The 25,928-nt window shown below is 42.8% G+C and overlaps 2 protein-coding genes across 17 annotated transcripts in view; both read left to right on the forward strand.

The window, feature by feature from the left end:
• Positions 1 to 2,760: 2,760 nt before the first annotated feature.
• On the forward strand, positions 2,761 to 8,927 carry GLRX5 (glutaredoxin 5). The gene is made up of 2 exons (XM_083838128.1): positions 2,761 to 3,114; positions 6,775 to 8,927. The coding sequence occupies exons 1-2, from the start codon at positions 2,790 to 2,792 to the stop codon at positions 6,951 to 6,953; spliced, it is 504 nt and encodes a 167-aa protein (XP_083694254.1). The 5' UTR covers positions 2,761 to 2,789; the 3' UTR covers positions 6,954 to 8,927.
• A 145-nt stretch (positions 8,928 to 9,072) lies between these two features.
• The window catches only part of TUNAR (transmembrane neural differentiation associated intracellular calcium regulator), a 163,524-nt gene continuing 146,668 nt past the window's right edge, over positions 9,073 to 25,928 (forward strand). For 3 of the 16 annotated variants that reach the window (XM_083838138.1, XM_083838139.1, XM_083838140.1), the window contains exon 1: positions 10,814 to 11,153. Coding sequence is in view for 1 of the 16 variants with exons in the window: in XM_083838129.1 (XP_083694255.1) it covers positions 9,818 to 9,895 (78 nt within the window). In the remaining 15 variants the exon portion in view is untranslated. The other 13 variants (XR_014585020.1, XR_014585021.1, XR_014585022.1 and 10 more) reach the window with 10 other exon arrangements.

A 25,928-nucleotide genomic window follows, 5' to 3' on the forward strand; every position in this document is an offset into this window, starting at 1 on the left:
AAACTAGTACATCTCCCAAATAATTGGGAACTGTTCACAGCTGCTTCTTCAGCATTCACAATTTAAGCATGCCACACAGATTTTAACTGTGCAGGCCAGAACTGTAGGTGCATTTTAAGCATTCCTAATGCTCTCAAAGTTTAGGATATGTTAATGCCACCAGATGGTGCCCTGATTGTATGCCTCAAATTATTTACCTGGCATTCAGAACAGGACCTCAAACCATCCCAATTAAGAAGCTTCACAAGATAAAACCACTTAAGAGCTCAACTGTTCACACACATAAGGGGCTTCATTTCCAGCGTCTGCCACAAGTCAGGAAGACGCAGGTATCCAGCTTTGAAAAGGAAGAGAAACTGTAATATTCTTAGATGTCTAACTGCTTGTGTACTACAGAAGAACCTCAAAACCACTGACTCAGAACTCATTTTGCTCGGCTGCAGAATGCCTGGAAGTAATCTTATTTGTGACTGTCTGTTTAAGCCTTGCAGTTTGAGTATCAACTTTTATTGCTCTTTTCAAAAGGAGGTGATAATAGGTCTTCTAACAGGAACATCAACAAAACATCAGGAGTCTCATAGAAGTCCCATTAATATTTCTTCTCAGCAGGTAATTTAAATCATTATCTGGAAAATATAAGAAGTTTCACTTAGACCAACAGCAGACTGAACCAGATAACAAATAGTTATTTCTGTTAGTACAGAGTACACAGGCTAATTGTTCAAGTCTTATCGGCAGTGAGAACTGTTTATTCCCTTACACAATGCTGCATACTTTGTAACACAAACATTTGACAGTACTAAATGTTTTCTTTAAAATACATTCTGTTAAGTTTAGCATTATCTCACATCATTGCAACAAATAACCATGAGTTCAGGTACTTCTGTTTAACCCAGCACACATGCTTTGGAGAAGCTTTCCAACATTTATAGCAGTTTTTAAGTGTTCAGCAGAAGTTACTCTATTTGCTAAACAATATCAGACTGCAAAATTGCTCTTACTGTTGATAGATCAATAATGACACGGGATGAGTCATTATCTCCGTGACAACAGAATGTGAGCTGTTAGAGGAATATTGCGCATGTTGCTGCCACTACTCTTACAGGCATGCCTCGGCTTCCTCCCGTCAGTGCTCTCTCTGCAAGCCTGGTCTGCCCAGAGTACCACCAACCAAGGGCATCTCTTCGACTACAGAGGATTAAACTGCAACTGTGGTTATGTTATTCCCAGAAGGAGCATAACCTTACAAGGGTTTATGACACGAGTTTGCTGTCCCTGCTCCACATTTTGTTTATTAACCGTCCCCTTGTAGAAACAGCTAAAACGATACACAGGAATGCAAATAGTATCAAGTTCCTTCTACTTTTTATTATTTTTAATTGAAAACTTTGAGTTAACTTTAAGCATAGAAAAAGCTTTTTCTTTTTAATCAAATTTCATGTAATTCCCTCTGGAATCTCCAGAATCTTAAGGGTGGCAGGAGTGTTTCTGCTAGATTAAAAGTGACAAAGTATACCACTGGGCCTCTTACAGCTAAGACTTATTAAGCCTCTGACTCCATATAACAAAACCATATGACAAATAGAAAAACATGATCTTTGGGGAATTTATTAGTTTTAACCGGTATGAACTGGATCACATCATATACATAATAAACAGCCTTTCTCTGTTTTATGCATTGTGATTAACAAGCATTAACTCCTCTGTCTTGAACATAAGAAAATAAGGTGACTTCTTATGTGCTACTGAAGAACATATTCCCATATATACAATATACTCCCAATATACAACGCTCATCTGCAATACAATATGCAAACTTTGCCTTCACATTCTCGTTAATAAGTACTTTTTTATAGCTATGTATACACTCAAATGCTGCAGCAATGGTCCACACAATCGAGGCACAGAAAGCATTGCCTTCCTAAGAAAAGCTGGTACAGACTGCAAAGCTCCCAGAGGAGCTGAAGGGGGTGGGGTACGTGTGGGACTTTTTTCTTTAATGAGCGCAAGTCATACAAGTGGCTATTAACACACCAAACTTCCAGATTCCAGAACCACAATTTAAGTTAATGGGAAATCAAAAATAAACTTAAGTTTATTATTTGCGAGGCACACTGTTTGCGTTTTTTAAGCACGAAGGAGCGTTTCTCCATACCTTTTCCCACTTACCGCCCGGACGCCGCTGCCGCAGAACTCTCCTGTGCTCATGTCCAAGCGCTCGGAGAAGAACCAGGGAAGGCCTCAGGGCCCGCCCAGGAGCTCCTCGCAGACTGAGCCGCTGCCCGACGCGCCCCGAAGCCGGCGCTCCCCCGGCTGACGGGGGCAGCTCCGCACGCCTCCCGCAGTGCCCCTGAGCGCCCTCAGCTCAACCGGCCGCGGCTCAACCCCCGCCATGCCCGCCCCCCACATCCACTCACGACCTCTCCCGCCGCCAGCACCGGAAGCGGAAAAAGCTCCCCCTTCCGCCCTGCCCCTGTTAAAGCACAGGGAGACTGGCCAATGGCGGCAGGCTAACCCGCGGGCCGCGGACTGACGGCTGATTCTGTCAACGGCGCCGCGGCAGCGCTGTCCGCTCCACGAATTGCCGCACAGCGCTGGTGGGCGGGACAAAGCTAGCTGGAGCTCCACGCTACTGGCTGTCGGATTTGATTGACAGCTGTCACGCCTATGAAAAGGCGAAGCTCCCGCGCGACCTCTCCCCCTCTCTGCCAATCGGCAAGTAACGCTGACTCTGGGCCGGCGCAGCGGGGCGGGGGCGGGCAGTTGGTGCGGGCGGGCGGCGGGGCAAGATGAGTGGGCCGCTGCGCGCCGGCCTGCGCCTGGCCGGGAGCGGCTGGGCAGTGCGGGGCTGGGCCGGGCGGCGGCGGCTGAGCCAGGCGGCGGCGGCCGAGGGCGGCGGGGCCGAGGGAGGCGGCGGCGGCTCGGGGTCGGGCTCGGGGTCGCGGGAGGCGGTGGAGCGTCTGGTGCGGGCGCACCCGGTGGTGGTGTTCATGAAGGGCAGCCCCGCGCAGCCCCTCTGCGGCTTCAGCAACGCCGTGGTGCAGATCCTGCGGCTGCACGGCGTGGAGGACTACCGCGCGCACGACGTGCTGCAGGACCCCGACCTCCGCCAAGGTCAGCGGGGCAGGCCGCGGGGAGGCTGCGGGACGGGGGGGGGCGGCCCCTGGCCCCTGTGTAAGGAGGGTCGTTCACCAGCCGGCAGCTCAGGGCCGGCGGAGGAGCCCCTGCTGTGTACAGGGGCTCTTCGGTGCCTGCCTGCAGCGCCTGGGGTTGTACAAAGGCTGTACTCACCTCTGGGCGTGGGGGGTTATTGCTGCTGCACATGGCTTCCTGAATTTTCTGAGCACATCTTTTACTGCTTTTGGCAGACGAGCAAATCCAGGCAGTTTTCAAACCTTATTACGTGTCCCAACTTACTAATCTTAAGGTTTACTAAAACTGTTTAATAAGGAGAAAAATTGCTTGTAGGGTTTACCCAAACAATCTAAAACCCGTGAAGTCGAGCCATTAGTATTTCTCTTTTGCTGCTGTGAGCCCTCAAACAGGCAGCCCTTTTGTCAGCGTTAACCTACCGGGAGCTGAGTTGCCCAGCTGTGTGCAGAACCAGCTGGAGTTATTGATGGGGTCGCTGGGTTTGCGGCTGGGCCCGGGCTGTTGCACAGCGAGGTGAGTGCAGGAGCCAGCAGGAGGGATGGACATTGATGTGAGCGGTTAGGGAAGGACACAGCTCCCAGGGCCAGTGGGCTGCTACCTTGCTTCACTTCCGTTACCTACTGCACCCTAACCAGCCAGTGTGTGCTAGTTTCTGTGGCTGGCAGCCTCTGACAGGAGAGGGCTGGGCTGCTGGAAGCTGTAGCTCGGAGGGTTGCCAAATGTGATCCAACAGCAACTGTCTGAAGGCCTTCTTCATCTCTCCTGGCCTCAGGTGTTGAAAAGTCAGATACCCAGCACGTCACACTTTCCTGAGCAAGGAGAATATGGCATGTGTGCTGGTCACCAGCTATGCACTTAGCTGAGGATAACGTAAATGTTTGCGCATATTCCTGTTTGCAGCACTTGTATTAAGAGTTGGCTGCTAGCAGAGATGGTGCTTCAGGCGTGTTTGAAGTGCTGGTTGGTTTCTTTCCTGGACCTAGCGGAACACGGTATTTTGAGGTTGATATAATTCAGCTGAACTATAAATGACCTTGCTGAAGCTTGCCCTTTGCTATAATAGGGCAAGCTGTAAAAACAGCTCCATGCCCTTACTTTTCACCTAAAAGCACTCTCAGATCTGTAAAACTAGTTACTAGTACCACCGTCAAGTGATTTATTTATCTGAATGTGAGCTGAGGATACGTTTCTCTGACACAAATCCTTCATTACCAAAGCTGGTTTAAGAGACCTTAATGTTGTCTCTTGGGCTGTGGTTCCACAGCAATCCAGGTTTCTCTGAGTTGTCTCTGCCATAAGCGATCCTACTCTCAGCTGATACATATGGCAGGGCTGGTTCAGGTCACTAAGGTGGTAGAGAAGTTTGGGATTACGTACTGGAAGAGTGGTGGTTTAAACCAGTTTGAATTGCTGTAGTTCACCCTCAGATTATACATTACCTAAGTACTGGATTCTGCCATGAGGGTGATCTTGATCTTTCCTCCCACCCTTGGACTAGCTCTTCCTCAGTCACGCTTGCACCAGTACTAATGATGTCCATGAAAATGTGTTGCATTTCTGTAGAGAGTGTGGTAGGAGTGAGACTGGTTGCTTGAATCAGCTCCCTGATGTGGTTCATCGTTCATTAGTGCTAGTGCTGGCAAGAGAGGCTGAGATTTGGCCTCTGGAGTTGGGGAAATAGGGGGGGGAGTGCTCTTGGTACCCCTTGCAGTAGCAATTTGCACAGGTTGTGGCCTCACAGTTGCCTTCTGATATGCTGGTTCAGCAATTCAAGCTTTAAACTGGAGTAAGGTTTTACAACAGTGTTTGAAAAGAGAAGCCTGCAGCTTCTGAAGCACAGAGGGAAGCGCTAACCTCCAGGGAATGGGAAGGAAGTTCCTTGCAGTGTCTGCACTGCCAAAGGGTTCATCGCCAAAGTGCATCCTCGGTGCAGCAGGCGTAGACGGGGCTGACTTGTGTCAACACTACTGAACCAGTTTTGGTAAATGTCATGTTAAACTAAGGGTTTATTTAACAGACTCAGTTTGTAATCTGGTCGAGCTCCAGCACACAGACAGTTAAAGCAGCTTCTGTCATATGTGAAGGGCAGCACACAGGGCAGTCCAGCTAGACTGTGTTCACGTTTTTATCTGTAGTTGAGTAGGGCCTTGAAAGTGCTATCACTGCCTGGTCCTTGAAGAAAATATTTCTGTAAAGGAGTAATATTACCCTGGAGTGCTTATTAGCAGAAGATTTGCTATGTGGTGCCCTTGGTTCTCAGCTCATGTTTAGCATTACAGTATCTTAACAGAAACAAACTTTATTTATATCTACAGTGGCTCTTTTGAGAAGGGTTATCCCTGAGCATGACTTTGTGTTGGGACTCAGTTCTTCATTGCGGCAGTTATGGGTTAAAAAGTTTTTAGCATAAAAGGATTTGGGGGATAGTTTGAGTACTTTGGAGTACTCAAGGCCAAGGAATGTTTGAGAGAAGTACTACTTTTCTTGAACATTGAAACACAAGTTCAGACCAAAACTTCTAACTTTTGCAAACTGTATCTGAATGAACAAGAAAGGTATTCGTGAAGTGCTAAGGAAGGTGGTGATGCTGGAGATCAGGTTAGATGGTTATAGATTAGCTGGTTCCTTTTGCCATTGATACACCAAACTTGCTATTTTGGGCTTTTTAAGCGTTAGGTGTTCATGCACAAAATATTAAGTCAAAATAAAATCTCTTAGCTGATGTTGTACTTTATAGTTAGGGATACTTTGTCAGCAAAAGTTTTTCTAGATTGCTGTTATTTTTTTCAGAACCACTGGTATGTGACTTACCGTCTTTTTTAATCTTTTTTGAAATAGTGGCTTTGTGTGAAAGGTAGTTTTAAAAGTGGCAAACTTGATGTACAGATTCTTCTGTATATTTTCTTTCCTGATGCCTTTCAGTGCAATTTGAGATTTGATTTATATCATCTGGTCAGTTAATAGTCTTGGATGGCTTTGTTTGTCTTTAATGAAGTACGGTTTTTAACTTTAGTTCTGTAGTTCATAATTGTGACTGTAGCTAGCTCTGTTTGATATAGTGAGTTCTGAGAGACTTCAACCTTTGTGCCCCTCCCTTGGGCTGTAAGGTCTGGCACTGCAAGATAAAGCAATTTAAAATTTCTTCGGCTTCTAGAGGAGTGAATGCATCTTCTTATTACAGCAATTTAAATTATAGCTGTATGAATTCAATAAAACATGAAATGTTTTAAAGTTCCTTTGGGAAATATAAAAGGTAAAGGGGTATAAACATTTCTCAGTGGTTTTCAAGATTTCCCACCTCTTTGATTGAATGAAAACCATACTGCTTGTTTCCTGGGCAGGAAGGGAGACACTACATTTTTCCAGCATGTTTGAAGTCGGTGTAGGAGCTGACTTTGTATCTTTCAACCCCCTGCCTTGAGTTGGAATGGGAACAAAAGCTAAATTTAACGTAGTTTTTCTTTTAATGTTACTGTTATATAGATAAGTTATTGCCACAATGGGGAAGAAATGAAAATATCAGTAGTTCTGTCAGCTTGAAGCAATTGTATTCTGTTTAAAATTCCATTCTTTTTGGAGGGAGAGAGGAAACTTTTAACACCTTTGTTTTTCTTTATGCAGGAATAAAAAACTACTCAAACTGGCCCACCATCCCACAAGTATACCTCAATGGTGAATTCGTTGGTGGCTGTGATATACTCCTCCAGATGCATCAGAATGGAGATCTTGTAGAAGAGCTGAAGAAGTTAGGAATCCGCTCAGCACTTCTGGATGCAGAAAAAGACCAAGACAAAAAGTAAAATGAGCGAAAAAAAGATGCTGTGACAGGAATAAGGAAAGTCTTCAATAAGAACTTGTTACCAGTAAAGCCTTATGTACTTCAGCTCAAAGAAGGCATCTTTTTGAACTGACACTAAGATTTATCAGTGGCTGTCTCTTAGCTCATGGTAAATGTAGTGATCTCAGTATTTTGGTTTATGGATATTGTTGTGAAAATTTGAGTATAACCACTGTACTGTAAGGCATACATTTGTGGAAATCATGTTTAAAAACAAGTACACTTCTAAAAATATTCTCTTGATTGAGGGCAGGAGTAAACCAAAATAATAATTTTATTTTTATGAATTTTGAATTTGTTTCTTTGTTCTTTGTTACATGAACCTATGCAAACAGTGTTTGCATTCCCTTGTTCCTTTAAAAAAAAGTGTGAAGTAGTAGTGCATCTTCTTTTGTATAACTCCTGATAAGACTTCCTGAGAGCTTGTAAAATTTATCTCGTATGATATAGGAGGAAACAGTCTTCAAACAATATATTAGAAAAGATGATATGAGAGTGCATGAAATATACTTTTATTCTAAAGGGTAAAAAATAAACACACTAGTACAAATACATGTATAATGGTCGTTATTACTTTGTAACTTTCTGTTAGCTTTTAAAAGATTGCTAAGAATTGTGCCTAAAGATTTTATGAAACCTTTTCTACCTCTTGCAAAGTGGCTTTCCCCTCGGTTATATACTTTGTGTATTGGAGTTCTTCTGTGTCACAGCTAAAATGTGGGAATTTTTTAGGACCTCAGTATTCTAGCTTACAACGTTACAGCAGAATACTTTGGTAACTACTGCATTATTCGGTAGTTACTAAGTTATCTTTTTAGATTTGTTTTATTTCCAAGTGTTCCCTCTGGAGTGCTGTTCTTCATAGAATATGGTCTTCAAACATAGGATAAACAGGTGAAATGTTTTATGGAGATAAGATAAAAAGTGCAGCAGAAAGGCTACTGAATAGATAAGTATTTGTTGGAAGCTCTCTGAAGTCTTCATATAACTCTATAACCCTGTTTCCCTAAGTAAAAACAAATCATCTTAAACAGTGTAGCTTCATCTGTACAGCAATACTGCTCAGGTTAAAAGCTAACAAAGCTGTTTCTAAATGCAATTTACTTAATATAGAGCAGTAAATGGCTTGCATGTGAATAGGGAAGTGATTGGAAAAACTGTGTTATATAGATTGTCTACAATAGTTCTTCATTTTAAGTGACTAATGAAACTGGTACTGCTTTTGATGTGAAACCTAAAATGCGAGTAAGGAAAGAAAATGCCAGTAGAAGAGGAGGTCTGGACTGTAACTGGTAGACGAGAGATATCATGAAAGTTCCAGTTCTCTCTTTTGTCCACTTGAGCAAGCAGTCTAGTGGACAAACGATATACTTGTACAGCCTTCACAGAAAATTTGAAATGTGCTGGTTACAGTAAATGCTCTGTATAGTTTATGTGCAGTCACTGTCTCCTGGATTAAATGCAGTATGTACGTTCTCTTTGTATTCTCTTGTTTATGAAAGAGCTGCTCAGCTCCAGTACCAGTAGAACTGACTCGAGAATGAACACTGATTATGAATAACATATGCTCAGAGGCAGTCATTTGTGATTGTTAGTTATGTGTATGAGTGCAACAGGTTTTTTTGTTCATACACAGTATCACATTCATGAAATGCAAATCTCGAATTCAGCTTTACGTCTCTTGGAAATCTGGTTAAATGAGCTTTCTTACAGCTAATCTTTCATGTTTTTTGCCATTCTGAATGTAAAATGAGGTTTGGAAAAATAAATGAATTTCAAAAGCTCTTGGTTATTCATGTTAAAGGACCAAATGAAATGAACATACACTGTAGACAAAGAATAAGGTAACTTGATGAAAAGCCACTTATTTTCTACTTCAATGTTTAATTATTAGTCTGGCTACTAAATCTATTAAAAAAAAGACCAAACAACCCCCCCAATCTGCTGTTTTGTGGAGCTTTGTTCTTTATTCTGTGAAAGTTCAGTATTTTCAGTATTATCTGCTACTAGTTTAAGATAAAGGTATTTCTAGCATTGTCAGGTCTTCTTTCTCCTCTGAAGAGCATTTCCCCTCCTATCCCCCACAGGCCCCTGCTGTTATTGAAATTATGAATAGTTTTTTTGCTTTCTCTACTTTCTCCCTTTTTTGTTCTTAATTACTCAGTTAAAATTTTGTATAATGTGTAGTAGTTTATATCAATCCTTTGCTTAATTAGAATGTCTTGTATTTAGCAAGTATAAGGAAGAGCAATACCAAAATGTGTGTGTAACAAAGCCATAGGAACAGGCACATAAAATATGGCTTCTCGTGCATTCCTCCACGAGCCAGGCTCTGTGTGCATGAGCACTTTTTACATCTTGCATGCTTTCTATGTAAATACTCATGTTAATCTCATTGCAATAAAAAAAAAAATCAGTGTCTACTTAAATTGTAAAGCTTTAGATGCTTGTGAAGACACTTATTTTGGGAGTTGATTGAGAATTTCCCCCAACAAACTAGTTTTCAGGTTGATCATTTTAGAAAATTGGCACTAGTCTGTGCTCTGCTTAATCAGATGATGATTCCAATCAGTGGGTGTCCTAAGCTCCTAGTGGGCGGTTTGAGGAGGATTGATTCCTCACATGAGGCAGCAAGTGGCAGGACCCTGCTGGGCATAGCTGCTTGTGCTACCCTGATTGTGGAAGAGGTGATAGTGCTCAGGAACGTGGCTTGGGAAGGCTGCCTGGGAAGCTGCTGAGAAGGACAGCTGAGAGCAGGCAGGGCACTGACCTTGCCATCTGTCTCTGGAGAAGAAAAGCAAATATAGCTGTTCCTGAGGTTTGCCGATGTATGACTGCATCTCAGCACAGCAGGCATCAAGGTGTGAATGGGCATTGCCACCTGAATGGCGTCTCCTGATCAAGGTAGGTCATACTGAGCTGCCAGCTCTAGCGATACCCCGTGAGCCCCATTGCTCCTCTGCAGTGCTCGTGTGTTATACCGGGTGGGTGTCCTGGCTGAGTGCTCCTCCAGTGAGATGCGTCTGGACCCAGTTTGGCTGTGTTGAGTTACTGAGGGCTTGTGATGAGATGGATACATGTAAACCATTATCTGTTATTATCATTCTATTACTATGGGACTGTAGTATGAATGATTGACAAGCTGGCGTTCTCTACTTTGATTGTAATTACTTGTTGTCTGAGGATGCCTGTGATACTGCTGTTTGGGTAAAAGGCTGAGCTAAGTGAACCAAGCTGTTCACCAGATCATCAAGGTAATCCTTTGCATCTTGTAACACTTCTCACCTGTTGCATATAAAGCAAGGTGGTTTGATTTAAGCAAATGAGAACAGTTATATAATACAAGCAGTCTGATTTCAGAAAGGTTAAACCTCCACTAAAGAGGGGTGGGTTTCTTTGCTCTTGTTGAACTGATGGGGCAGATGGAAGCAAGTTATGAATGTTATTTTATTGCCTTGCTAATTTTCATTTGGAAGAACTCAAATCAGTTAAGCTGAGAGTTGTTTCCCAGAGAAAACAAGCTGCTACTGGTTCCTGACACTCTAAAGGATTACACTGTAAGTGAATTTTCTGGCATCAATGTCCTTTTCTTTGCTTTAACATTGTGGTCAATATTTTGTGTTTCTTGTCTATCATAAAAAGAGAAGCGTAAAACATCGTGAAGTGTTTGAAGTGCCTTTATTTGGGTCTATTAAGCCTTATTCTTACGTTCTCAGTGTATTCTTCAGAAAGGTGGGCTAGAAATATCCGGTGTTCCCCCTCCCCCCCCCCCCCCAGGAGACTGTTAATGATAGCAAAGTGTGGGAATGCAAAATCAGAGAATCATACTAAGGGAAACCTCTCCCGAGCCGACACTAGTAATCCAGTCAAGGCCTTTTCAGTGCCTGCATCTAAGAATGGTAATAAAATGTAAACCTGGCAGGCTGAACAGTAAATCCCCGTCTAACCTGGTTTGTGCCCTTACCCCCACCACCCTTGGAGAAAAACAGATCTCCTTACAACAGGTTTTTCAACATCCATAACACGGGACTACATAAGAAAAAAATGCTTGTTGGTTACAAGACAGGCAGCACTTGTTAATGTCTCTGTAAGCAAAGGTGGAAAGACAATGAGGAAGGTTAAAGAGGGTTTGAAGTTTCGGGATTATTTATAGAGCTGTCTGGTGAGTCAAGGTTGCTTTTTTTTTTTGTGTGTGGGTGTTAACGCCTTTTTGCTGGGAGGCTGCTTATTCCATTGAACGGCACTGTCTTAGTGCACCGAGATCTCTTACGTGGCACACTCCTGGCTACCGAAGCTGCTATTTGATTTAACTGCTTGAGGCCTATCCCCATGCATCATTTATGAAAACCAGATTTTAGTTACACAGAAAAAAGGATTGAAGTAGTGAAGGGTTCAGTTTCTATTTTCAATAATTTGCTTTGAAAGGTATGTACAAAACTTCACATCGTAGATTCAGGCTTTATTTGATTTAAGCTAAAATAAAAACAAGATCTACATTGTTGGCACAGAACCTGTGCTGTTTTGCCTGGGTGTGTAACTTCCAGGTAGTCTTTACTGCTTTTTAAAAATGTTTCTTCTTGGGAAACATCTGTGTTCTTGTACTAGAAGTATCAAAACCAGAACTATGACTTATATCCTGATTGATTTAGGACTGGGGGAAGATCTTTGGACTTATAAACTCTGCCTTACCATCCAGCTTCTCACAAACGTCTAGTTTCCCTGGAAGTAAGGGAGTTGGCTAGGAGCAAAGGCAGTTTTGGTTAGAAAGACCATTCTGTTGTATAAAACTCGTAGGGTGTGACTGAGAAGAAAGGTGTGGTGTTGTATATAAAGAGCAAAATTCATGTCTTCTTGGTTTTGAAGATCACTTCTGATTAATCAGACACCAAAAATGCTTGCAGGGTTGCTGCTGGCTTGTGCTCCCCTATCAAGAAGAAAGAAAACCTCTTAAAAACAACTTTTTTCCCCTCAAATATTGGAACATTTTAGGACCTTTCAAATCAGAGTAAATAAACACACTAGACTTCTTTAAAGACAGAAGGAGTCACTTGAAACTCGTTTCTCTAACATTTGAAATATGTGCCATAACTTCTAAAGTATTTTGTGTAACTGAAATACGTGCAGGTGATGATGATTTATAGGGCCGAAGAAGAATCCAAGGGCCAAGTTCAATATTCATTTTGAAACGGCTTTGTAAATTAAAGAAGTTAACTGTAACAAGTCATGGAGGGGTGATGATTTTTTGTGTAGTTGCAACAGTTCAATGCAAAAAGCTCTGAGAATTCTCCTAGGTGTATACTGAGACACTGGTATGTATGTTTTTGTAGTTATATCCTGTTCTTTCTAACGTGAAGCTTGCACATTAGGGGGCTGACTGACTATTTTATAAAGATGAATAAAATGTCGAGTAAAATCCTTTAAAATTTTACTTAACGTTTCATGGTAAATTGAGTCAGAAAGGCTTTGGAGGAGGATTGAATTAGGAAGAATCATTGAATTACACTTTTTACTTGTTATATAAGCCCATTCTTCAAAGCCCAAAGGATTCTTACATACAATTTAGCCTCAGAGCAGTGAAGTAGGGCACTCAAATGTTCATTTAACAGGCCATTATAAGCTGCAGTACGGAGAAGTGATTTGCTAGTCATACTATGATAGCTACAGAGCTGGGAATAAAGTTTTGGAGTCTTTTCTCTTAAATCTATGATCTAGTGAGTGAAAACACACTATTAAAGGGTATATTAACAAACATTTTATAGTTTTAATGTCAAATCCACACTACAATATGTATTTTTGAAATATTACTTGTCAGCCAAGTTCTCCCGGTTGAACGGTAATACTATGAAACCCAATGTTTTGGGTCTTACCCACCATTTCACTTGTCTGAAATCTAAATAGCTCTTCAAGTAACTAGTTTTTTTCCTTAAAGAAAATATAAGTAATCTTTGACACATGGCATATCTTGATTACTGCAAAGAGAACTTGGTCCAGGTAGACTGGGTACGTGTTCAGACCCTCAGAGCTCAGAGGAGACCGCTTTTAGGGCTGGTTTTCAGGAACGCCTGGTGCTGCTGGTTTAGGGAGAGGCAGGGTTTGGGATGTGCTCTCCTGCAGCGCTCCGTGCGTTCAAGAACCCGGCTCTGGGCTGGACTCCCGGTAGCCGAGCACCGAGGCCACCCAGGAGATGGTGCTCTTGAACCGGCAAACGGCACAGCCCTGACCCAGAAGCATCCTTCAACGCAGCCCTCCCTGTTTTCCTTTTGTGTTGCACGTTATTCTTTGGGATTCCCGTTTTCTTTGGGGAGAAGAATGTGCTGGTGTTAAGCCCGGATGTATTCCCATCTGATCCATAATGCGATTCCCAGGCAGGTGATCCTATGCCTGCGTCTGAAATGACGCTGGTGCTCGAAGGAGGCGTTTTTTCCCTGGACTGCGTGGCTGGCAAGATGCTAGAGCCGAGCAGGGAGCAGCTTCGTGGCTGATTGCCCTGACTAGAGCCTGGGACGTGCTGCACCCAAGCCAAACATCTGCCGGGTGCCGGCTCCATCGCTACCACGGGTGGTGAGCAGCAAGACTGGGTGCAGGGGCTCCCCACGGCCTCCCTGCCACCCCACGGGACAGCCTGTTCCTGCGGACACGTGTCTCAGAAAGGTAAGGGTGGCTCTGTTTTGGCGAGGACCCAAGTAGGGCGACGTGGTGCCATTTGGCTGCTGACCGCCTTTGACGCATGATGCGCATGGGGACGCGAGAGGCTGAGCTGCTACTGGTGCCATGCAGGTGCTCAGCTGGGGGACACCCTCCTGCCCAGGCTGTTGAGGTGGGAAGAGGGGATTTGGATGGTCTGTTGAGCCCAGACTCTCTCAGTGGGGAGTGGCAAGAGGTCAGGTGGTTGCGGTGGAGTTTTCTGTTGATTTGCTATCCTCTTATTGCATCCAGAAGCTATGGATTTGGCCAGAAAAGACCAGAAGGAGCTGGATGAGAGCAGCAGTGGTCACTGGGCCTTGGCAGAATATTTAATAGAAAAGTTCAGTAAAAGCCTCTTCCCCCACTGCAGGAGGGCAGGGTCTCAGTTTTTTTTGCATATGTGGCCATTGATTGGGGTTTCATGCAATATAAATACACCAAGACTTCTACCTGTTTTCTGTCTGGAGTTACCAAAAACAGGTCTCTGTGCATTCAGGCAGGCAGCAAGCTGGCTGCTGGTATTTGGATGGTTTGTGAGGCCTGGCTAAATGTTGTTGTGTTCTGCTACAACAGCATTTTGAGTTTGCTGTGCCCACATCTCCGTGGCTGAAGGGAGCGCGATGGTGGAGGAGGATCATGCCACCTGTGTGGGATGGCCGACCCAATGGGGAGTATAGGCTGGGGTGTGAGGATTACCTGTGCTGTGCTGCATGCAATCTCCTCTTGCTAAATCGTTAACAACAATTCAGTGTTTGGCTTTAGCAGCTGCAGGCAGAGCACTGTTAATTGTCATTGTCTTTTCCATGGAGTTAGGCTGATTTCTTTTTTTCCAACCACTTGCTAATAATAAATGATTTAAAGCTCTGCTGACACATCTTGGTCCCTTGCTGCCTGAGTGATCATTTGGCAACTTGTGGAGGGGGAGCTGGGCAGGGATGTGGTGGGCAGGCTCTCGTGCCCAGCAGTAATGAGGTGTGGCAGCAGCAGGGAACAAAAAGAAAACTATAAAGAAGTTTCTACCCATTTAGGAATAAGCATAACAGAAACAAAGTAGGCTGAAGCAAGTCTGCTCTGACACCTTTACTTCTCGTGTGGGCTTGAGGTACAGTTCCATGTGCTTTGCTGAAGAACTGTCAAGTTTTATGGCTGGGACTGGGTGTCACTCAAGGCCAGGCCTCAGGATTGAGTACTGTGAACAGGGTCTAGGCCTCAGACCACAACTTCAGCTCTATCAACATGTTCCTGTGCATCTCTACCTCAGAAAAATAACCTCTTCCTATGTATTAAAGAGGTGTCTTGGCAGGCACTAGGCTGTAAATAACATTTTGTTTTGGGGACTGTGCACCTTGCACTAAACTCTCTTGGATAAAATAAAGCACTAAGGATCAGTGACTCAAACCTAGGTGACTTCTCTCCTCTGAGACTCCAAACCATCAAGCTATAATGTTTCACTCCAGAAACGTTGCCATTCTTCCGGATCCAGGGACCCTGCTCCAACAAGAGGGAGAGTGCGTGCCTTCTTTCCTGGTGTCTGGGTGCTTCCTGTAAGGTGGGCAACACTGGCTTGGCCTCCCTTGTGTGCAGCCTCTCCATGTCCAGAAGCAAGTAAGGCAGCTTCCGTCACCGTCTTATTGCTGGTGTCGGTTACGTGCTCCAGGTTTGCCAGTTTCTGCCTGGTTGTTGCTTTTGGCAGATCTAAGAAACGTGTAGGTGCCTATCTACTCAGCCCAGAGCAGTGTCATAAGTAGGTATGAGCTTTCAGATCAAAGTTCCCTTTTTAGGTGCTTAAATCCTGACTTTTTTGGTCCTTGATCTTAAGCAATGTGCAGGAAGGAATTCAAGACAATATCTGAAGCTGCTAGCAGTCATATTAACATAATATAGTCCAGTAACTCAGTGAGAGATAAAGTACAGAAATGTGATGGTGAAATTTGAACTTCAGAAGAGTCAGATTTCGATAATGTTGACAGGGTTAGTCAAGAAAGATCCTGAGGGAAAAGTGCAGGAAGAATAACCCTTAAAGATGCCATGAATTGAACTTAAGAACAATAATAAAGTCTGGAGGGCAAGTACATTGCTAACAAAAATAATACTAGGCAGGCAAGGAGTAAACCAGTACAGCTGAATGGCAGGCTTGAGAGGTTTTTTTGTTGTCTATTTTTTTTTTATCTAATGGGAATCCTTTCAAATTTGAAAATGTAAGCTTAGCTTTCTTATACATTGGTGCGTTAATTAGCGTAAATACTAGATGAGGGAATTAATTAAAAGGAAATACAAGTAGACTGCAAACTGCTAGAGGTATGAAATAAAAATGCTTTAGGTTTATTCTTATTCTGTCAAATGATAATTAATTAGTAGTTCAGAAACTGGATCACTGAAGATTAAAGGTAGAAATTAAAGAAGATAAAGACATTGCTGAGCATCTAAATGATTTCTTTGCATCAGTCTTCAGCGCAGAGAATATTAGAGCCATTCCTACTGGGATTTGCTCTTTTCTCATAATCAGGATGTGTCAGAAGAAGAGTTGGAACAAATCAATAATTTAAAAAGCAGTAAGTCACCAGCTCCAGATGGTACTTGGAAGAGTTCTGAAGGAACTCAGTATGAAATAGGTGATCTTTAGCAAAACATGTGCCCTCCCTAATTAAAAATAGCTAATCTATTGGAGGAGCGGGAGGTAACAATTACACCTGTAGTTAAAACCAGGATTGAGATTATCTGAGGAAGCATACCCTCTTTACCCAGCCATACATTTATACTTTATAAACCAGCTGAAAAGAGAATGGAAAGTGGGGAAAAAAACACAGTAATTTTAAAAAAAAAGGGAAGATGTTAACATGTTAGGATCTAAAGAGAAATGTTTCTGTAAATTAAAATCGTGCCTCATTCATTGTCTATTATAATTCCAGTTGGTCTAATCTAGTCAGGGACATGGAAGAAACAATTACTGAGGAGCATCAGGTACTGTGGCTAGTCTGCAGGATGTCACGGTGCTTGGGGATTGGAACCCCCCAGGCTGGGTGGCAGCACTGGCTGGGAGCCCTTCCTGCAGGCAGCACCAACACAGAAGCTTTGTGGTGAACACATACATGGGGAAAGAAAAACATCAACAAAACAAACAAGAATCTCCAATTTGTTGAATAAAGCCTGGGTCTGGCTCTCTGAATCCTCCTTACCTCTGTCAGTTGCACCTGATGGAAGTGTATGTATGTGTATATATATATTTTTTAAAAGATAGATTTAATTAGCTGTGTAAAAGGAGGAGTTTGGTGGTAGGGAAGCAAAAAATGAACATGGCAAAGAATAACTTCAGGGAAAAAAAGACAAGGAAGACAAAAGACAATTACTTCCAAATTCCAGACATGAATGAATTAAGTTTTAATGTCAAGGTTTTGTAACAGTATCCTCACGTTTACAAGGAAGGCTTGGGATGAGCTGAGAAGAAAATGTCATCAGAATTCATACCCTTAACCGTGTGTGGTGGTGTTTTTGTTTGTTTGTTTTTTAAACCTTAATGTTATGCAAATTGTGATGATCTGTGGCCTCCTTACTGTGTTCTTAGTTTCCATGCACTGGTGTAAAGGTACCCTCCTACTTTCATGCTACCAGAGAAGGTTGACTAACTGCCCATGTTACCTGAAAAAAAAAATGAGTCAGTGGAAAACAAGCATCTTTTTATAAAATAGAAATGATGCTTCTTCTGCATCATAGAATGGGCGATCTTTTAAGGTCCCTTTCAATCCAAGCCAGTTCCAACTCCCTGCCATGGGCAGGGACACCTCCCACCAGACCAGGTTGCCCAAAGCCCCATCCAGCCTGGCCTTGGACACTGCCAAGGATGGGTCACCCACAACTTATCTGGGAAACCTGTTCCAGTGCCTCACCACCCTCTGAAGAATTTATATCTGATGTCTAATCTAAATCTCCTTTTAGTTTAAAACTGTTCCAGTTCATCCTATTGCTATCTGCCTGAGTAAAAAGTCACTCTTTTTTTATAAGCCCCCTTTAATACTGAAAGGCTGCAATGGGGTCTCCCTGAAGCCTTTTCTTCTCTAGGCTGTGGACATCCTAAGCTCTCTCAGCCTTTCTTCATATAGGTGCTCCAGCCCTCTGAGCATCTTTGTGGTCCTCCTCTGGACCCATTCTAACAGGTCCACATGGTTCTGATGCTGGGGGCTGCAGCACTCTGAGTGGAGTCTCATGATGGCAGAGTAGAGGGGGACAATCACCTCCTTCAACCTGCTGGCTGTGCCTATATGATGGGATGTCTTTTTCTCCTGTGGTCCCTCCCCCAAAGCAGGGCAGATCTCAGGACCAATGTGTCCTTGTTTCTGCTTCTTGTCCTTTGTTTTTGCCTCTGTATGTTCTCCTACTCCTCCCATTTCTTCTGATATCTGTTTCCATGTATCCCTCCTGCACTCCTAGGATCTCTCCTTCCTTTCCTCCCTGTCCCAGGTGTGTGAAGCTGCTGCTCCCTCATAGCACTGCCAGCTCACAGCTGTACTGACTCTGGTGCAGAGCCAGAGTCAATCAGGACAGCACTGCTAATTAGAAGGCATAGGATGCTATGCCTTGCTTTTGAGATCTGTGCATCTCAATGTTTGTGTGCTCTGTCATTTGGGAAATGCTGATTTATGGTAACACTAAATGATACATACTAAAAAAAGTGGATTTACAGGCTTCTGGAATAGCCCTGCTGCTTTCTCTGTTCTGTTCTGTACAATTATTTTCACATCAGTAGGCTCCAATCTACAGCATTTCTAGTGTTTCATTGGGCATTTGGTAGGGAACGGCGTCAGCCACAAGATGCCAGGAGAAGCGTTATATTTATGGGTGATAAACTAGGCTGTAGATTTTAAGAAGTCTGTGTTTCACCCTTTCATTTAAATTTTCTGTGCAGAGTCACAGAAGGGAGGAAAGGATGGTGCAGAGGTGTTCAGAACACCTTTAAATTAGCTAATTTAGTTGCAAAATCAGTCTAGCCATGGCAGCACAGGGCAGAGCTGGCTGATTCACTCAGCCTGCCAAGTCCCAAGGGTCCTGCTGCTCAGCTGTTCCAGGGCTCTTCTATTGGAAAAGTCTCCCCTCTGTTACCATGGGATGCTGTGGCTGGTGTCGTCACGCAGTAATTCAGCTGCTTGGCACAGCAGTTGGAAAAGGTGGAGACTTGTTAGCTTTTTCCAGATTCAAGATCTGCAGTAGAGTTAAATTGCTAACCCTTCAGGCTTGTTAGGTTTGGGTCACTCCTTTCCATTAATGAAACACCCATAACTGTCATGAGCTCGAGAGAACTAAAACCTTGCAAATATCATGATCCACTTGTGCATCAGTACCATCAGCAAATACTTCTCGAGAGTTGATTTCCATGTCCGAGTCTCAGACCAACCTGCAGTCATCTTGTTCCCTCTGCATCAGCAAAACAGCAGGCAGCTCTGACATCTCTGCCCACAGCCAAAACTACTCTGGGCTGTGCAACACAATAAGGTGTTGGAACTGGTGATGATTGAGCAATCCTCAAACCTACTTTATCGATCTTTAAGACAAAGAAAAATTTCCTCCTTAGTAAGAAATGACAATTATAGCCATAGTCTTCGGGGAAATCTTTGTGTTTGTTTTATTATCAATAACATCTGAACTCTCTTGAAATGTCTAAGTTGTGAATATTTGGCTTTGCTCCAGCTAGCAGAAAAACACAAATATATTTTCTGATAATCCTTGCTAGAATAAGGCAAATGATAATGATGCACCTGGTGATTTCCCACCCTCCTCACACCCATAGTGGAAGTTTGGGTCTTTGAGTTGGTGGACAAACTGTTTTTCTTTTCACCTCAAAACAAACAAAAAGCCATAGGGCTGTGAGAGTAAAACTTCAGATGGTTAGTTATTTCTAGTTTTCTACCTGGAGATGTCCAAATTGAAGGGAAGCTGCAGCTATTTTTTTTTCAAAGAGGTATACTGCTTTACATGGTCGATTTGATTTCCAGAACTGCTGAGTTCAGCAGGAACTCTAGGTGCTTGATTGATTTAAAAATCAAGCTCAGAGTTTCTAAATTCAGGCAAAGCGCAGCAATGTTTTACATAGTAATTCTAGCACTGAAGATGGAAGTTGTTCCACATTTTAGAGGGATCCTCTTACTTCAGAGACTTCTGGGATTATTAATACTGAAATATTGCTCTTTACAATCCTTTCCACTCTGAGGTAAACTAAACTCCACCAAGAACTGCAGTGCCGAAGTTCAGCATGAAATGATGCAACCCCAAATAGGACACCTAATAGGTATCTCAATACCCTCTGCAGATTATTATTTGATGCTTGCTTTTTCACGTGGAGATCATAAACAGCACATGATGGAACTCTACAACATTCTACCTAAAGAATATTGGGAACTGGTGTTCAGAAAGGATGACACAAACTTATTTGAATTTTACTTGGTAGGCAAATCTTCATTTTGTGATGTGAGTAGTTGGGTTAATGCTTCCCTCTGTTCACTGTCTTGCTTTGATTAGTGTTTGAAATTCAGAAGTCAAACTGATCATCCTTTTTTTTTTTTTTTTTTTAATTTTATACTTCTGCTACCCGTTGACCTTGTTCAGTTGCCATCTTGCTTTTTTTTTTTCAGTCTGGATGTCTCCATTTAGGTCTGAAAACAAGTTTACCCTGTGCTGGTATACAGAACAGTCCCAGGGAGTCCTGGAGACTGATTTCTGGTGACTTAACATGACTTTGAATTCAAATCCTGGAGGATGGATATATAGATGGATGTATAAGTGGTTTCTCAGAGTTGATTTTTTTTCTCTCCTATTAGTTGACCGCAGCTGAGTGATTCACTCAGTTAACTTTAGATTGGCTCATGAGATTGAAGAGCCTTACAGACACTTATATTTTAAATGTCTCCTTTTATTCCTTTATAAACAGACAGTTGAATGGTAATGAGTTTGAACCCAAAGTACCTATTTGCTTTACCACATTGAAGTATAACTGAAAACATCCAAAGTTTTGTGTAGCTGTTAGAAAGTGTTTTACTGTTTTTCAAGCAGTGCTGCTGCTTTGGATTATAAATCCCATCGGAGCTCAACAAATGTGTATTACTTTTATAATAATAATAATAATAATAAAAGCCTGTATATACTTTCTGATGAAAATCAAAGTGGCACTTGCATTCTTTTGTAAGGCAATTCCACTCTTTTGTAATTAGGGCTGAGCAAGCAGTTCAGGAGACCCTGACCTCCTACAGCAGTTAATGCTGGGGCTGCAATCGTGATGCCAGAGCAGGAACTGGGCGACCCTTTAGGCTCTATTACAGATTCTGTTGGAAATAACTCCTTGAGCTCCAAGGCTCAGGTTCTGTTTCCTGTTGCATCAACAATTTAATGTGTGTGTGTGTTTTTAAATCAATGAACTAACACTGATTAACCCACTGAGTAGGGTTTGTCCTTGATCGTGTTTCATCCACTGTGCACCAGTTAGAGTGAACTGTGACATTTGGTTTGTTTTTGCTGTCTGTGGGTCCTCCTTGAGAAAACAGGCTGTATGTGGTGGGACACAAGGTAGAATTTACTTTTGGTGTGCTTCTGTGTCACAGCTGACAATGGTCCCCTGAGGGCAGAATTGGGAAAACCTTGTTGTCTTCATGGAGGTGTCTACACGTGAAATGGCAATCTGTGCTTTGATCTTAGTCAGTGATAATTAATCAGTACTGCCACTGGGGTTCAAAGAGGTGTGCGGGCACCAGGAGAGCTTGGTTCAATTGCTTAAGCACAGGTGTCTGGTGCATTTGAGACACCTTGGAGTAAGTGGAACATTCATAGAGCATTGTAGTATTGCCACAGGACTTCTGTTGCTCTGGAGTGGCAGCTATGGACTCTACCAGATGCCTTCAGACGTCAATTTGCTTGTCCTGTACCCACATGACACTTCAATCAAGGCTAGGTGTCTGCTGGAGATAAAGCTGTTCTCAAGGATCTGTATACTGTATTGGTAAAATCTTCCAGCAGTAGGAACCTGGGCCTATCACTTACTTATAGACACCTGGACGAAGGCATCTTCACCTACAAATGAATGTGGTCCCTTATGGCTACAGACACAGATCTAGTTCCTGGAGACACTTGGAGATGAATATCTAGGTAAGCAGATCGAGAGGGCAATCTATTCAGCCTATTTTTAATATCTATTACAGGATGAAATGAATTGCCTTCTGAAAGTGACTTTCATCATATTGACTACAGAGAGACACCAGGCATATTAGCTGTTTAACTTACAGGTGGCTGAAAGAAAGTAGAGAGTATCTCACCTCTAGTTCAAATGTAATCCTTTTAACTCGCTAACTCAGAAGAAGTGTTCTTCAGAACAGCACAGGATAGGCTGTGTGGGAAACCCATTAATGATATTCTGAATCTCAAGAGAATCTTAAATATTTCTAACTTTGCAAAATGAAATTGACTTCAAGTCAATTTGGAATGGAGATGAGCATATGATAAAGGCTTACTGTTTTCCCTTCTCCAGGTAAAACTTTACACCTTCTCAGCACAGAAAAACTGTGAAAATAAGAATACTTCCTTGCTCTAATCCCCTGGACAATTCTAGTCTTCACAGCTCTGGGTGGTGGTATCTTATCTCCTCCCTTTATATTTCTCCTTTCTGGAAAAATGAAAATAACACAGCTTCACTAAGGTTGGTCTGGGAGACATACAAACTATGAGGGCTGCCATGGGATTGACTGGAGAACTTTATTTTAGTGTGGGAGTAATGACATTTTCAAATTAAGGCTGGCTGGCTCAACACTCTTTATAGACTTGTATCTCATTTAGAAGCTTAAGTGAATTATACGGTCAAAGTTTTAAAAGGAGGTGGGAAGGAAAAAACTGGGACAACTGAAAAAGTGCAATGATAGAGGTCTGAAAAGTGCCATGGGGACAGTATATATCCACAACTCACTGATTACCCAGAGGACTTAGGGAAGTCATAGCAGCAAACAGGTAAATACTTAGTGGCTGTAAACTGAGTTAACTCCAGTGGGATGAATTTTACTTATACCAAAGAGAATCCAGTTCTCCCTGGTGTGGGCTGATGGCTCTTGCTGAGATGGCGATGGTGTCCACTTGATACACCTTGAAACAATATTATTTTGCCTTCATAATTGTCCAGAATGTAACATTCTGCAGGTGCTTTGATTAGTTTGTCTATATACAGATAAAAAGATAATGAGAAGGATTTGAACTTTAAATGGACCTAATTTATTCTTGATTTGCATATACATGGAAAAATGCACATTTATTTGTCACATAGTGTGCTTAGAGCTGTTGGGATGAATGAGCCAAGCAGATCCTGGCAGCCAGCAGTTTCCTGATGGTCACTGTTCTACGCTTAGCCATGCAGAGGGGCATGTGCTTATAAGCTTATCTGTATGGACTTCTAAGGGAACTAAACAACAACATGATACTACCAATTTGCTGTCTGTATTACTGTGATGCCTTGTTTCTAAAGGTCCTAAATGGCTTACAGCTTGTAATGAAAAGAGGGTCACAACAAACATGATGCCAGGAACTGCGCCAGGCTGCTGAAGCCCAGCACTGGCAAGGGATTCGTACATCAGCTCTCTGGCAAAATCAAGGACAGAGTCCAGATTCCTTGGTCACAGCTCTACATTGCAAAAACAAAGCTCCATAATAGTCGTGCATGCGCACGGGACTAGATAGTCATCTAGGCAGTCCAGGTGTACCACTATACTTGCTGGTGGTTATTGTAACCAAGAATGCAGTCTACTAAAGCTATTATCAAGGTTCACTCTGCAAATAAACTGTGAAGCCAGCATTTCTAGTTGCTCTGGGGATCTGCTAGGCTGATGTGGTATGACTGCAGCATAAGCACAGAGCAGAACTCCTCTGTTCTGGGGCCACCTAGGTACTGGGTTCGTGCCCAGTTCAAGAAAATGATATAATCTGATACCTCTTGTTGTGGGGAGGTACCCTGGCATCTAATGGTCAGCCACAAGTGGTGGTGGTTGACCAGCTCTGTTCCCTGCATCTAGCTTCTTATCAGGGCCTGGAACTTGGAATAGAGCAGAAATCATGGTACTGGCTGAACGCTTCTCAAGGTCCCCTAGGGGAACAATGGGGCTGATGGGTCTGTTAAGGTCAAGGATGATGTTTCACATTGACCGCCTGTGTCTCAAGCTTGAAATACTTTGATCTCAAATCCAAACTTACCTCCTGTGTGGATGGAAGAGAAGGCTGCATCCAGCTGCAATCTTGAGATGATTTGTGGCCCACTTGAAAGGGTTTGTCAATTTTCAGATGCATATTTCAGTGTATAATTTTGAAATAGGATTTTAGTCAGTTCAAGTTTTACTACTTCATTTTTATTTTTTTTTTAGTTTAAGATTGAGCCCATTCCCTCAAACTGTTGAGATCTTCAGTCTGTATTTAGTTGCAAGTGTCCTAAACATGTGGATGCTCATAGGAGCCTGCTTTCATTTACTTACTTTCTTCCCACTGAAAACAGTATTTTCTTCTGTTATAGTAATGTAAATGTAGCTAGCAGAATTTTGTTGAGACTTACGTTTTGCATTATGATAAAGAAACAAAATCAAAGAACTTTCTGACAAACTCTGGGTGATGAAAAGTGTCACGATTAGGCCTGGATTAGTGAGAACATGCAGTGCAATGACCTTGTTGTTTGTCCCAGCACCATCCCCACTGGCTGCTTTCCTGGTGGGCTTTGGCATCCCTTGCAGTCTTGCTGAGCTTTTCCTCTTGACTTATTGTGCAGCTGTATTACGATTTTTTTCAATATTCTCTTGAATATTAAGAAGTTTTGTCGTGTTTAATTTCTTCCTCCTGTGGGAAGGTGACCTTAATTTTCCTCCCCCTTTTTTCCTTACTCTGAGTATTATTAGATGTTAGCACAGATGTGTCAATCTTACCAGCTTATTTAGTCTTCCATTTAGTTCTTCCAAATCTTTAAGGTGCCTTTCTTCCTATTTCCACTCTTCTCTATCTGTATATCACGTTAAGCTTCATGATTCTTCAGGGTACGGTGACATAAACATAGCTTAAATTGTAATAATGAGTTGAACGATGCTCCTGTGGCCCCAGGTTTTAGAGAGAACAAGTTCTGCATCTGAAAATAGGCAGATTATAGCTTTGGTTTTGCCTTAAAACATTCAAACCTATTTAATTTTTGCAGTTATTTTCAATTTTCAAAGTTCATTGCACTCTTTCAGATCATTAGAATCTGGAAGGCAGAAGAGCTAGAATTTCATTCTTGGTTTTTGCACTGAGAAGACACATCTTCAATAAAATAATTTACTGTTGTTGTATGTAACTAGTGAAGCACGTGCTGCTGTTGCTGAAAGAGCTAGAAGAGAATGTCTGGTGAGTGTTGTGAGAGGGGAGCCCTGAGTCTCCCTGGGTCCGTGCTGCCTTCGCTGCCCTGTGGGATGTGACACGGGTGTCTGTGGTGTGTGACAAGCAGGGCAGAGCAGGCACGTGCTAGGATGTGAGCTCTGTTGGCCTTCTCTTGTCTGCAGGATTTTTTTTTTCTGTCCTAGAGAAGCTGCTGAAGGTAAGCATGCAGAGGGAAGGTGACAGTGATACTTTTGGCATCCTGAAGTGGGGGGAGATAATGTGACGGGATTGTGCAGTGTAGCTGAAGGTGTGATACTTTCTGATACTCCTGATGAATCTGTAGCAGTGGTTTCCCTTCTGCACCTCTGTGTTGGTGCCTTCATCAGCTCAGCCCTCCAAGCACTTTTTTTTTTTTTTTAAACCATTACAGAAATCTCTTGCTCGTAAAATTCCATGGGCAGAATTAGATTGAAGCTGCCCAGAAACAAAGCGCCTCTGCCTTCACATCTGCTTTTACTGCTTCTTGTAATTCTTTGAGCTGATTTTTGCCATCCCTTCACTCCTCCAGGTGCTGTCACAGCTTTTATACATCAGCACAAAGCTCAGGCAGCCTCATCAATCATCCAGCCTGCTGCTGGGCAGCAGGTACCTTGGCAGGCGCTCTTTGCTGAAAGGGGAGATTTCACTCAGTTTGGGCTGGTGGGAAGAGCAGTTGATGCTGGCAGTGCAATTGGAGGAAAATCATGGTCCTGTGCACACCAGGGGTGGCCAGCTCTGTCAGTAGAAAACACGATCCCTCTTTTTGGAACAATACTTCTGACAAGTGAACACTTTTTCACTATTAGTTTGGATCATGACAGGAAAATAAACTCTCCTGTGCAGAAGATGTTGCTTGTCCTTCGATTAT

This window comes from Anser anser (genome assembly GCF_964211835.1).
Source record: "Anser anser genome assembly, chromosome: 5".
Taxonomy (NCBI): Eukaryota; Metazoa; Chordata; class Aves; order Anseriformes; family Anatidae; genus Anser; species Anser anser.